This window comes from Torulaspora globosa, chromosome 8 (assembly GCF_014133895.1).
Source record: "Torulaspora globosa chromosome 8, complete sequence".
NCBI classification, from domain to species: domain Eukaryota; kingdom Fungi; phylum Ascomycota; class Saccharomycetes; order Saccharomycetales; family Saccharomycetaceae; genus Torulaspora; species Torulaspora globosa.
Genome location: NC_050734.1, coordinates 777,895 through 791,065, shown reverse-complemented (window position 1 = coordinate 791,065; position 13,171 = coordinate 777,895). Strand labels below are relative to the sequence as shown.

At 45.0% G+C, this 13,171-nt stretch overlaps 9 protein-coding genes across 9 annotated transcripts; 5 read left to right on the top strand and 4 right to left on the bottom strand.

Moving 5' to 3' along the window:
* Nucleotides 1-89: 89 nt before the first annotated feature.
* AIM34 (Aim34p) lies at nt 90-764 on the top strand (the record flags this gene model as incomplete). Its single annotated transcript, XM_037285846.1, has 1 exon — nt 90-764. The coding sequence occupies one exon, from the start codon at nt 90-92 to the stop codon at nt 762-764; it is 675 nt and encodes a 224-aa protein (XP_037141742.1).
* Nucleotides 765-863: 99 nt separating this feature from the next.
* On the bottom strand, nt 864-1,487 carry COQ10 (ubiquinone-binding protein COQ10; the record flags this gene model as incomplete). Its single annotated transcript, XM_037285845.1, has 1 exon — nt 864-1,487. The coding sequence occupies one exon, from the start codon at nt 1,485-1,487 to the stop codon at nt 864-866; it is 624 nt and encodes a 207-aa protein (XP_037141741.1).
* Nucleotides 1,488-1,638: 151 nt separating this feature from the next.
* On the top strand, nt 1,639-2,418 carry MDM12 (ERMES complex subunit MDM12; the record flags this gene model as incomplete). The annotated part of the gene is made up of 1 exon (XM_037285844.1): nt 1,639-2,418. The coding sequence occupies one exon, from the start codon at nt 1,639-1,641 to the stop codon at nt 2,416-2,418; it is 780 nt and encodes a 259-aa protein (XP_037141740.1).
* Nucleotides 2,419-2,648: 230 nt separating this feature from the next.
* MVP1 (Mvp1p) lies at nt 2,649-4,196 on the top strand (the record flags this gene model as incomplete). The annotated part of the gene is made up of 1 exon (XM_037285843.1): nt 2,649-4,196. The coding sequence occupies one exon, from the start codon at nt 2,649-2,651 to the stop codon at nt 4,194-4,196; it is 1,548 nt and encodes a 515-aa protein (XP_037141739.1).
* An 83-nt stretch (nt 4,197-4,279) lies between these two features.
* On the bottom strand, nt 4,280-5,377 carry RCL1 (rRNA-processing endoribonuclease; the record flags this gene model as incomplete). Its single annotated transcript, XM_037285842.1, has 1 exon — nt 4,280-5,377. One exon carries the CDS (start codon nt 5,375-5,377, stop codon nt 4,280-4,282), a length of 1,098 nt encoding a protein of 365 aa, XP_037141738.1.
* A 655-nt stretch (nt 5,378-6,032) lies between these two features.
* Nucleotides 6,033-7,256, top strand: TAF4 (Taf4p; the record flags this gene model as incomplete). Its single annotated transcript, XM_037285841.1, has 1 exon — nt 6,033-7,256. One exon carries the CDS (start codon nt 6,033-6,035, stop codon nt 7,254-7,256), a length of 1,224 nt encoding a protein of 407 aa, XP_037141737.1.
* Nucleotides 7,257-7,382: 126 nt separating this feature from the next.
* Nucleotides 7,383-9,362, bottom strand: HG536_0H04380 (uncharacterized protein; the record flags this gene model as incomplete). Its single annotated transcript, XM_037285840.1, has 1 exon — nt 7,383-9,362. The coding sequence occupies one exon, from the start codon at nt 9,360-9,362 to the stop codon at nt 7,383-7,385; it is 1,980 nt and encodes a 659-aa protein (XP_037141736.1).
* A 576-nt stretch (nt 9,363-9,938) lies between these two features.
* On the bottom strand, nt 9,939-11,891 carry HG536_0H04370 (lysophospholipase family protein; the record flags this gene model as incomplete). The annotated part of the gene is made up of 1 exon (XM_037285839.1): nt 9,939-11,891. The coding sequence occupies one exon, from the start codon at nt 11,889-11,891 to the stop codon at nt 9,939-9,941; it is 1,953 nt and encodes a 650-aa protein (XP_037141735.1).
* A 745-nt stretch (nt 11,892-12,636) lies between these two features.
* On the top strand, nt 12,637-13,035 carry HTZ1 (histone H2AZ; the record flags this gene model as incomplete). Its single annotated transcript, XM_037285838.1, has 1 exon — nt 12,637-13,035. One exon carries the CDS (start codon nt 12,637-12,639, stop codon nt 13,033-13,035), a length of 399 nt encoding a protein of 132 aa, XP_037141734.1.
* Between the last annotated feature and the right edge of the window lie 136 nt (nt 13,036-13,171).

Here is a 13,171-nt window from a genome sequence, read left to right as displayed (position 1 = left end):
TGTTATTTACAAATAAACAAAGCTAATATAAACAAGACGTAAGATCTAATCTCATCTCGTGTAGATTTCCATGGTCAATAGCGGTCAAGATGCGTCGTTTGGGCATTCAAAGCGGGGGATTCAGGAACATGAGATTTTTGTTGGTCACCGGTGCATGGCTCGCTGAATCGCCTTGCTACGCCGTTTCCATAAGGTCGACTATGAATGCATCGATCGGTTTGTTCAGATCTGTTCATAACACAAGTAAGAAAAACCACACTTCGCTGATAACAGCCGATATGAAACATTCTTCTTTTCATAAGATGTCGCTAAATGCCCTGAAGAATGAATGTCGTTCCAGAGGCCTGAAGGTCTCGGGCAAGAAAGCAGAGCTAATAGATAGGATAATGACGTTCAATGGCAGCAGTGGTAACAAGGCTGCGAAGATGCAAAGAATGAGCACAGCTAGTCCCGTAAGGGGACCTACAGCTGCTGTCAAATTAAAGGTCCCCACTTCATCAATTGAAATGTGCAAGACTCGAGAGGTTTCGACAGCAAGTGGGAAGCTTGATTTCCAAACCAAGTCCTTTAGTCCCCTTAACATAAACAGCGCAACGGATTCTGCGATAGCCACGGATACTCAGGCAACGAAACAAGCGGACCTACGCGATAATATTGTTATGGGAGATGAATTAACTTGGAGGGATAGACTTTTTCTAGCGGGCTTTGCTACCGTTGCGTTACTATGGTGGGGTGCTCAAAGCTCGGAGAAGGAAACTGGTTGAGGAGTTAGTCTACGCGAATTAAGAAGTTATCGAAACTATATTCCTCGAATCCAGCCAAGAACAATGCGCGAGCTAGTTGGGCAAGGGATGCTTTGATGCTCAGCTTGTTTTGTTCAAAGTGCTAGCCTTTAATGCTTGTCTTCTCAACTGAAAGACCCTTTTGTCAAAGGCCTTCATGGCCAACTCTGTAACACTACTGGCAAAAAGTGCAGAAACACTATTGTATAACCTAGATCTCATTTCGAAACTGAGGATCAGTTCAACTTTTGAAGCATGAGGCCTCTCGGGGTGAGGTTTTATCGTCCATCGTGTGCACAATCCTCGAAATAAGCTTTCGGTTATAGAGTCTGCTATGACCCTGTACGTTTCTACTCCATCATCTATCAATTTTGTACATTTTATCTTGCAAGTGTATTTCTCATCGTATTGTCGAAATCCGATTCTCAGCCCTGCTTCAGTCGGTTTACCATCTATTGGATTCCGCTTATTGACAAATGAGTCCTCGCAGTACGGTATGAAATCGCGATATTTGGATATTTCCGAGACCACATTATACACTTGTTCAGGCGGAGCGTTCATGATCTTCGTTAGAGTATACCGCTGCACATGTTCACCTGCTTGAGATGAGTTCCAACCGAAAAGGCTTCGCGAGGAACGACTGGCGAACGCATAACAATTCCTGGTGTAACCTGTAGCGCGTCTCAAAGAGCAGACTAGTATCATGGAACTCCCACTTGCTGGAGCCTAGCTTGCAGCTGTCTGTATATATTCGCTTTCTTGTGTTTTAGCGACAGTTCACGGTAACTTTCATGCCAAAGACAAAAAGACAAGGTACAAAACTGTTGCCCAAAGCTGAGAGCACATCTCGGAGATTATGTCGTTTGATATTGATTGGACTAAGATTGAGTCTGATGCTGGTTTGAACGAGTCAATCAAATGCCATCTGAACTCGTATTTGCAGTCAATCGACCTGCCGGACTATGTCAGCCATTTGAGAATTGTGGACTTTTCAATTGGAAAGGTGCCACCCAACATCATTCTTCGAGAGATCTCTGATCCGTTGGATGATTTCTATCAGGCACTTAACGAAGACATTGAGGGCGTCGAAGGCGCCAAACCTGTCGAACGGAACCCTAACGATGTCCAGTTCCTCACTGAGATAGAGTATAAGGGCGACTTACTGATAACCATCGCGGCAGATCTGGTTTTACACTATCCTACTAAGAGTTTCATGACTTTGCCCGTAAAGTTGACAATTAGCAATATAGGTATCCATTCGCTATGTCTTATAGCGTATTTGTCCAAGCAGGTCTTTGTTAGTTTCCTCTGTGATGTAAGTGACAGCATGCTGGATAAGAATGAGTCGATTCTCGATACCTCAGGGTCGCTTCTTACCCCCAAGAGATCGCTTGAGAGGATACTGATATTGCGAACTATGAAGATAGAGACGGAAATAGGCGAACAGTGCCAGGGCGAGGGCTCTGTGCTTCGTAGCGTTGGCAAATTAGAGCAGTTTCTGCTGGAAAATTTTAAGGAGGTCCTACGGAAGGAACTGAGTTGGCCCAGCTGGATAAGCCTCGATCTCTCGAATGACGATGACGGCGAGGACTATTCTGCCCGACCGGATCAGCCTAGCGAAGACAGGCCCGTGTAATCTTAAGTGTACCCATTGTATTAATTATTTGATCTGTATATATGGAATAAACTAGCTGGCTAGTCCTAACCATATCTCCGGCTATGACGAGACAGTTTTCATCCTTACGTGGTTTTTGATCATTTGAAGATCACAAGTTTAGTGTCCAGGTTACTGAACGTAGGCTGAAAAATCACCACCAGCAGTACGCTTTCACTGGATATAATACGTGATCCTGAGTAGGGACAAGAATGGATGCTCTCAAGGACATTGATCCGTGGAATACGAACAAGGACGAAGCTCTTTCGGGCAACGAATGGACGTCAGGGGACGGGGCCGCTTCGATCGCACCATTGGCAGAGACTTCCAGGCCTTCGTTGGATGCAAGCATCCGTAATATATCCGTGGTTGAGAGCACTGAAGCTAGCGACACGTTAGGGCGGAGTACATGGGAAGAAGAACTTCCGAGAAATACAGACATTTTATCCGAGGCAACTCTTACTGGCAGTGGTTCAAGCTTATTAGGCCCGTTTGGATCTACAGATTTCTCAGTCACATCGAGGAACTTCCAAGAGCCCCATCACAGCCTTGACGAGAACTTAAGTGATTGGCTCAAAACAGTCAGAGGCACTTACAAACCTTTGGGCCCTGATATTGTAGTTATCGAGCAATTACCAGATAAAGAGGGGTTGCTATTCAAACACACAAACTATTTGGTGCGTCACTTGGTAGCATTGCCACATGCAGAATCCAATAACGACCGTAGCGTGATAAGACGATACTCCGATTTTGTGTGGTTACAGGAGGTGCTTTTAAAGCGCTATCCGTTTCGTTTGATTCCAGAACTTCCGCCAAAGAAGATTGGCACTCAGAATGCTGATGCTGTTTTCCTCGAACGGAGAAGGAGAGGTCTTACAAGGTTTATAAACCTCGTGGTTAAGCATCCTGTTCTTAGCAAGGATGACCTTCTCTTAACGTTTCTTACAGTCCCAACGGATCTATCTGGCTGGCGGAAACAAGCCATTTATGACACCACAGAGGAGTTTAGTGACAAAAAGATAACGCACAGTTTCGTAAAGATGTGGCAAAAGGAAATATCTGAACAGTGGAACGAATCAGAGGCCACTATCGAAAAGTCTATTGAGTTATGGGTCAAAATAACTGTATCTATGGAGAGGTATGAGAGACGAGTTAAATTCATGGCTAAAGAACGGGCCGCTTTGGGTTCCTTAATACATGAGTTCTCTGTTTCAACACCCAAATTATACCCTACCGAGCAGAGTAGTACTGTGTTGGAGATCAACAATCATCTAAGTATTATTGAGAAACATCTCAAGGAGACCACAGAACTTTCGAATGAGAGAACAGCTGAGTATTCCACAAATTTGGTGCCCAGCTTCCGGGTCTTTATAGATATCCTAATTTCACTGAGAGATCTATTCGAACGTTATCGAATTATGGCGGGAAATAATGTTCCGTTATTGCAGAGGCGAGTGGAGTTGAATAATCAAAAGCTAGAAAGCATGAAAGATAAACCAGATGTCAGCGGGGCCGAATATGATAGAATAAAATCAGCCATTCAGCGGGATAAGAGAACAATCGCCGAAGAACTTAACAGAGCCTGGTTGATCAGAGAATGCATATTGGAGGAATTCACTATATTTCAGGAGACGCAATTTTTAATCAGTCGTGCATTCCAGGAATGGTCCAAACTTAATTCAAACTATGCTGGACGCACCGTGAACGCTTGGGAGAAACTCAGCGAGAATTTAATGGACATGCCTACATCTCAGAATTAAAAAAGGAAAAAAAAAGACGCTGACCATTTCGTCAAGAGTCGTTATTTAGATGCCTATTTAGATGTCCTACTCTACCTCATTGATCAAGCAATCTTTTTGCTTGTGTTTGTAAAACCGATTCCCTTAATAGTTGCAATGAAATCATCCGTATTATCATGATCAACAGGTCTTAGGAAGACTTCAGTTCCAAACACTAATTTAATATCTCTCAGCAGCCCAACTAGCCGCTCGTCAATTTGTTCTCTAGTTATTCTCAGTCTTCCAATATCTTCCTTTCCTATCACCATGTACACCAGCGCAAGTGGTAATTGATTTCTGCCAACCGCAGCACTCTTCGAGACCTCTTCAAGGAGATGATAAGCGGCCAAAGTCCCAATATCTTCTGGCACATCACCAGCTCCACCAATCTGTTCTGAGAAGAAAGACCAACCTTTCTTTGTCTCTGCCACAAGGGTTATACCCCATCCCGGGCTCTTCCCCGAATTCTCGCCTCTCCATACGTCAGCTGAAATGTTAACTTCGCATCCTACTTTCTTCAGTACCTTTTTCGCTGCATCTATCATTCTATTCACCATGGACGGACTGACCCTGGTCGAATATGAGACGCCTCTAATCGACGAAATTGTTGGTCTGTCCAACTCATGCATTGTCAGCGGTTGAGCAATGAGGGAATCCACGATCAGATGTACTTCGCCGCCCCCCAGGGGTGGGGACCCTCTTTTTAGAGTATGAAGAGCACACTCTCTCACTCCGAACTTTTCCATGACAGGCATCAGACCCCATTTAATAGCTTCGATTCCAGCATCCTCACTGGAGGCAGTACAACCTCTGAATATGATGGAGAATTTCTTCTTGGAAAACGGAGCTAGGTACAGCATGGGCTCCACGAAGTATCCGACGGGCTTTCCCTTCGGACAGTTGTGCGTAACGGATCCACCCACTATGATTCCAGGTCTATATATGACGGTTGTACCTGTGTATGAGATTTCGATTGCGCTGCCGTTCGTGACTGACTCCAAAAGTCTCAGGAAAGAGACCTCGTGATCCTTCAAACCGGGATTCAGTTCATTAGACCTAATCTTTTCTATCTTAATTGCTTTGCCAGATAATGTAGCTAAAATGAGCCTCAGTCTAAAATTTTGTGAGCCTGAAAAAACAACATATGAGCCTCTTGATGACATGATGCTATGGCGAATCTCTTACTGGTATAATCACCTCAGCGAAACTGCAATTCCAAATCCTTCCCAAACACACGAATCAGCTGGAGCGATGAGATGAGATGAGCCTGTATATTCTTGAAATTTTTCACATTCGTCCAAAGTGATACATTTACAACGCCAATCGTTCAAGCACTCAGAAGCTCATCGCCACCACTTCCGAAGTGAATCCACCGTCGAAAGTCATTGAAAGCACTACGAATGTATTCCTCACTGCTGGGAGTAGCATTCATTGTTTCTTGGCCGTATTTTTCCTTGTATCCAAGTTTTATCGCAGGAGACAGCTTTGGAATCGCTTCCACTTGAGACTTGAAATAAGCCCAAACCTTGCTTGCTTAAGTATCCGATAGTCTGCTCGTAGAAACAGGACTCCACATATACTGTCTTACCACCTACGAGCTCTGTAGCCAGCTCAAAGGGAACTGTCGCTTCGCCAAGGCGATACAATGACGGCCAGTCGAAGTAGCTTGAGAACTCGCTTCCTAGTATCGATGTGAATCATTGAGCTGCTTCGATCATCATCAAGGTAAAGCTTCTTGATTAAGGCTTCTTTCTTGGTCAGGGTTACCTTGCTGTGGTAGAGTAGATTTTGCGATGCTAAGGAACATGAACATAAACAATGATAGTCCTATACATCTCGACGAGCAGCGTTAGAGCTTCCAAACTGTCCTCAGTGGTCGTTGTGGCTGATATTAGGAGTATAATGTACTCTCCAGTAAAGCGCGAGGGGGCCGGAGGTGGTGAATCAGCAAAGAAAAGGTCGAAATCTAACACTTCTTTCGATGATACAGAGGCAGCATTTGACCTGGCCCCACAGCAGAAGGTTATAAGCGAGGAAATGCCACACTCAGGAACGGGAGGATTTTCTGCAGATGTACCTACGGCTTTAGACAATTTCGCGACTGACAACGCTACGATGCCTAAGACAACACAACCGTCGATGGATATTAAAAGGAATAGCAGTACTACCGGACTGGCGCTTCCCAAGAAAGACGAGAAGAAGAAAGTCAAAGTACAGGGCAAGCAATCATTGAGCTCGTCAATGCAACAGAAGGAAACGGTAGGGGGGAAATCCGCTCAAGCGACACAGTCGGATCCCAATAAGATGCAGGATGTCTTATTCTCCGCCGGTGTCGATATAAGAGAAGAGGAAGCGCTTTTGAGCAGTTCTGTAAACGCTTCCAAGTCACAGACTCAGGTAGTAAACGTCCAGATACCTAAGCATCCGCCTTTTTTGCATCCAGAGCAACTGAGTGCCTTCATGAGGAAGGTTTGCAAAACTCAAAGCTTTCCGCAGAACTTTTCCAAAAATCCAGAGGTACTTCGAATGGTGTCGACTGCCTGCGAAATGTACATCAAAGACATAGTAGCCAATTCCCTGGTGATTTCACGGCACAGGCGTAAGGCGGTTAAAGTTAATTCTGGTAGGAGAAACGAAGTGGCCATGGTATTGAGGTCGATAGCAATAGCTGAGAAGAAAGACGAGGAAAGACGTATAAAGAAGAGAATAGCTCTGGGGCTAGAGAAGGAGGATCTCGAAAATAAGATGGATTCGGAAGAGACTTTACACAGAGCCTCTAATGTCACGGCAGGTTTGAGAGCAGGTAGTAAAAAGCAGTATGGCTGGTTGACTTCATCAACAAGTAAGCCCACTACACTTGGGACCAAAAGCCATGGAATGGTTGCGGCAGCTGTGGCTGCTAGGGGCGACAGCGGTTTGCGGTTCAGGGAGGCTAGGGAGGAGCCAGGTATTGTCATGCGAGACCTCTTGTACGCACTCGAAAATAGACGAAATGGTGTTCATAACGTAATTTCCAAGGGTTATGCCAGAATAAGAGATTAGGCTCGTCCTCATCGCAATGTCCGTTTAGTATAATTCATTATGTAAATTAGATCTAGTGAATCTCTTGTTGAAGGCATGGTCAGATGCACAGAGCTCTTTGTACAGTTTGTCTACGTAAGCTTTTTATCATACATTACAGCTGACGACTATCAGAAGGCAAACCATCACAATAAGAGGCCTAATGTTGTATGTTGTTTGCTCGCTGCGCCGAGCAGCATTTTGGTGAATCGAAGTAGTACGAGTGAACGAAGCTGATGAGGATGATAATAAACCCGTACTGCTTGTCGGTGCTAGAGTGATGGTAGATCCGCTCGTAGAGCTCAAGAAGTAGGAAGAATTTGACCAGCCGTTCCCTGTTACATTAGATGCAATGTTATCCCAGCAGTAGTTTGCGAAACACTTAGAGCATTCTTCAGGCAGGGGTTCGTCCAGCCTTTCCTGCTGGCGTCTCATGATCGCACACGCCACGCAACCAGGAAAGCTGACGTCTTCAGTCAAGTTTCTTCTAGTCATAGCCTCAAACCCATTCCGAATAAGACCTAGTCTTTCTCTTTCGTCGTAAGCCAGCTTAAATGTACTCTGATTACTGTTGAACGAATAATGTGCATTGGGAACATATATCACAAGTGGTGGTACATGTTCGAGGTCGCTCAGACTGTTCGCATCGCACCCGAAGAAGACAGGACGCTCATTCAGATGAAGCTGAACGAATTCTTCCGGACTTGGGATGTGCGGAAAAGGCATGCCACGACCCTGCGGAGTGAACTGACGCTTGTAAGTGTTGACAAGTGCCGAACCATTTGGCCAACCGTGCGTCGTATCGGCGGAATTATCGAACGCAAAGATGACATCTACCTCACGGTCTTTCTGAAGCAATGGAGCTAGTGGTATGGTTTCACCATCTTCACCACCGTCAGCTAAGAAGAGGTAATCATCGCTTGAGAAGATTTCGAGGCCACTGGACCCTAGATCTATACCTCTAAACGGATTAGGCGAATAGTTGGCTACATCATTGGAATCATTACCCATGGCTTTAGTAAAGATAGTTGCCAGCGGTCCTTCATTCAACAATATACCAATAGCTGGCGACATCATAGGGCTAAACAGACTTGATGATGTGCCAATAACGAAGCCAACATTGTCAAAACCGGTAACACATCTCCCCTTGGTAACTGGAACCCCGTTGAATACATTAGTTCCCAGATATTTCAAGTCAGTGAATGCATGTAGACTTTCATCCCACGATCCCATTTCAAACGGATTGAATTCGAAAATCGTGGAGTTGCTATAGGTAGTTGCAGTGTTGGGACTTCTGAAATCAGCCACAGAGATTGGGAAGGGCATCTCTCCATCTCGAAAGATATCGTTGTCTCTCAAAGACGACCACTGAGAGGCTACACCACCATCCGCAGCATTAGGGAAAAATCCATAGGAGAGTGCCCTACCCCAATAGTCCGTAATTGTCACCACGTATCCGGCTTGCTGCTTAGAGTCTACATCGCTCATAATCGTAGACCATGTTTCATTTGTCAGGGAACTGTTTATCCCTCCGAGAGAAGCCAGAGATGCTGTGATATTCCAGATTGAGGTGGCTTCTGATGTGTGGTCAATAATTTCCTGTACGGAGGTCCAATTGTTGTACGCCAATGATCCAACCAGCCAGCTTCCGCCTGAGAGGCCCGCCAGATATGTAGTGGCTTGCAGCAGTCCGCCAAGACCATGTTCATTAGCGCCTTCAGTTCTATCGTCCATAGCTGCAAGCATTCCTGCACCACTGAGCATGGCACGGTATCCACCACCCGAACAAGCTACCGCTACCCTTGGTACGTTGGAGTCATCACTAAAGAGCCTTGCAATTAGGGAATTATTTGAATAGCTGCTCGTAGCACCCTCCAAGAAAGTCTTCAAAGCTTCTTTGGTATGATTATCTCTTTTTCCGAGCCATTCGGTCTCATTTTGAGACAGCCCATCTGCTTTCCTGACCAGCTGAATGCTGGTATCGCATGAAACTTCGACTGGAGCATAGGGACTGCTTTGCAAAGTTGCAGCTGTCGCTGCGCAGACACTCAGGATGTACGCTAGAGCTGAAAGCCTAGCTAACGTCATCGAATGTTCCTAAGGCTCTTGTTCAAAATTTCGACAAACTCATTTTATCAGATTCTGAAAAGCAGAGCTTTTATAACTGATCGATATGCACTTCTGTATCTAGTCTGGTAGGCTTCCAGTAGGCTTCCAGACTGTACCGAACCATATCCAGCCGAAACTTGCTCGAACAACTCATTGGAGAAACACTGCGAAGCACCCATGATAAGACCAGGCTAAGTTGAAAGCATGGGACCGAAAGTGGAAATAGCAGCAGCTCTTCAAACTTGATTAATTGCCAGATGCCGTTCGTATTTCTTCCTAAACGAGATGTTGAGAATCCGTCAAGAACTTCGCGCTAATAAGCACCAATCACCCTCAGAAAACAGTGAAGGAATCTAGTCATCTTGAAATCACCAAAATTCCAAGCCTCTGTATCGAGAGTACGAATATTGGTTGAGTTCGGCCTGGACTCCATTTAGGCTGCAGATAGATGGTATTAAATAGGAAGCTCATTAGTGTCTCTTGAGTATTTGAAATACTTATAGTTACTAGATCTGCAATACAGAAATCACAGATATTTGAGAACTTCGATGCCCATCATAAGAAGCCAGCGACTGCGCCCAACAATGCCATGAAGGAGAGAAGGGGAGATGGGCTCACAGGATTGATTGCGTCGTTTTTAGATTTTTTAGTCGTAGAGCTACTACTACTACTGCCAGTGGCAAAAGCACTGTACGCGGTAGATGCGACTGTAGAGCTGTAATCACTGTTATTCAAACCTGCCACCTTGTTATTATCAATAGTTCCGTTCCAACAGTAGTTCGTGAAACACTGGCTACATTCATCCGGTAACGTTTCGTTGAGACTTTGTTGCTTACGTCTCATAACTGCGCAAGCGACGCAACCCAAGAAGTTGGAATCCTCGGTGAGGTTGCCTCTTGTAGCTGCTTCAAATCCGTTTTTGATAATACTGAGTCTTTCGTCGTCGGAGTAGGAAAGCTTAAAGGTACTGGTATTACTGTTGTACGAATGGCGGGCGTTAGGAATGTAGACGACCAAAGGTGGAGTGTAAGTCAAATCCGTTAAGTTATGAGCATCACAACCGAAAAATACGGGATTTTTGTTCAAACCCAGGTTAACAAAAGTGTTTACATCTGGGACGTAAGGGAAAGACATGTTAAGACCTTGTATTCCGAATTGGCGTTCATAGGTTGCAACCAAAGATGCACCATCAGGCCAGTTCTCGTCCGTGTCAGCTGAATTATCAAGAGCAAAAATGACATCGACGCCACGCTCATTCTGCAATAATGGAACCAGTGGAACATTTTGGTTGTCTTCACCGCCATCTACCAAGAACAGATCTTCTGATTTCGAAATGGATGTCGAGTAATTTGAAGGCATATGCATAGAGTCCTTGAAAGGGTTTGGACCATAGACGGCGATATCGTCTTCGTCTGTACTCAGGTCGTTGAGGAAGTGAGTCGCTAAATCTTTGATAAAGCTAGGTAGAGAGGTGTCGTTGATTCTTAGCAGGAATTGGTTGAACAAACTCGATGAGGTACCCATGACGAATCCCGTGTTGTCGAAGCCTGCAACACATTGACCCTTTTTAACTGGCACACCGTCAGAAACGTTGGTTCCCAGGTACTTTACATCGGAGAATGCATTTAAAGTAGGATCCCAGGACCCCATTTCAAATGGGTTAAACTCAAAAACGGTAGCATTCAAATTGATGATTTTAGTACCAGGGTATCTACCACATGCCACAGAAATAGGGAACGGCATTTCACCATTTTGAAAGACTTCAGAGTCTCTTAAGGTCGACCAAGTGTACCCGACACCACCTCGGTAAAGAGAGGGAAAGAAATTATAGGATAAAGCCCGACCCCAGATGTCGGTCAACGTGACGTTGAAGCCGGCGTCCTGTTTTCCCTCGACAGCATCAGAAATGTGATCCCATCTCTCAGCAGTGGTTAGAACGTTAATTCCACCAGGGTTGATGATGGAGTTAGAGATGTCCCAAATGGAGCCTTCTGTCGTCATATTGTTCACTATATCCTGTACCGAGGTCCAATTATTGTATGCCAACGTACCAGTCAGCCAATTACCACCTGAAAGACCTGCCAAATAAGTAGCACTTTGCAGAAGACCACCCAAACCGTGTTCATTGGCACCATCGGTTCTGTTATCCATAGCTGCAAGCATACCTGCACCACATAGCATGGCACGATATCCACCACCGGAACAAGCTACGGCCACCTTTGGCACGTTCGAATCATTACCAAAAAGTGTGGAAACTAGCGAACTATTGGTGAAGTTGCTCGTTGCCCTCTCCAAGAAAGTTTTCAGTGCTTCCCTTGTGTAGGCGTCCCTTTTCTCTAGCCAGTCAGTCTCATTCTGGGAAAGTCCCGTTGCAGCTCTAACCAACTTGATATCCTCACCGCAGGTCACATTCCCAGGAGTGTATCCATCGGTAGGAGACCAAGCATGAGCCCAATGATCGACGAAGAAAACTGCTATTGCTAAACTCAGCCAATTTATCGAAAACATGGCCAAATTCGATTCTGACTCAATCCGCCTTAAGCAGCAATGGATGTCTCAAGGTGCAATTGGTTGAGTAATAACTAACCTTACGAACCTAGCTACGGCAACAGAAGAAGGGTTTATTCAACTTCCTTTCGTATATATAGACATCGAGGTTCAGAATTATCCCAAGCATAAAAGACCGTGAATAGGCAGTGCTATTGGCTTGTGGTTCGATGGAAGCTGAGCCTCACGACCGCAGTTAAAAGGGTGATTTACTGCATGCACCCTGCGCCTCTGCACCAGGGCAAAAAGGAGATCAATGGTTACTTTCACACTACGTATGATATACTACATGGCTGGTTGGTCACATATGAGCGGTCTTTTCGTAACAGGGAGTCAGGGAGGGACATCTTTCTAGAAGTAGAAAATAAATTTCTATTTTTCCCGGAACAACCTATTTTTCCGTCTCCTTTACGACCGGAACATCTCATCGGAATACCTTCCGATGTTCCAAATGCCCCACTTTTAACTGCTCCTTTCCCTTTTTCATCCGCGGAAACAAAACGCACATCACGTGACTCTGCGCAAATATGTTTGTTACCCGCACAGCGCCCTTCTGGGCGGGTAACATGCTTGATGGCTTACGCGACCACTAAGCTTATGATAAACAAATAACAAACAACAATAACCATGATGAAATGGATATTAAACTGAGGTAGCTCTAATCTGGTTTACGGTCGCAGATCTTAGAAAAACTGTAAGTTATCAAATGTCTGGGAAAGTTCATGGTGGAAAAGGTAAATCCGGTGCCAAGGACGGCAGTGGCAATTTGAGATCACAATCATCATCCTCTAGAGCAGGTTTACAATTCCCCGTAGGTAGAATTAAGCGTTATTTGAAGAAGAATGCCAGTGGTAAGATTCGTGTGGGTTCAAAGGCAGCTATCTATTTGACAGCAGTTTTGGAATATCTGACAGCAGAAGTGTTGGAGTTGGCTGGTAACGCTGCGAAGGATCTCAAGGTCAAGAGGATCACCCCTAGACATCTGCAATTGGCAATCAGAGGTGATGATGAGCTGGACACTTTGATCAGAGCCACCATCGCGTCAGGTGGTGTTCTACCACACATAAATAAGGCTTTGCTATTAAAAGTGGAAAAGAGGAAGTGAGTGGGGAATGGAACCTTCTGAGAAAGCTAACGTTTGGCTCTTGTTAACCTCTATGTATTATATATATTTCATTTAAAAACGGTGTACGTGTTCTAGTGAATCGGCCTTGCACGGGTGGTTGAAAAATCAAAGGTTA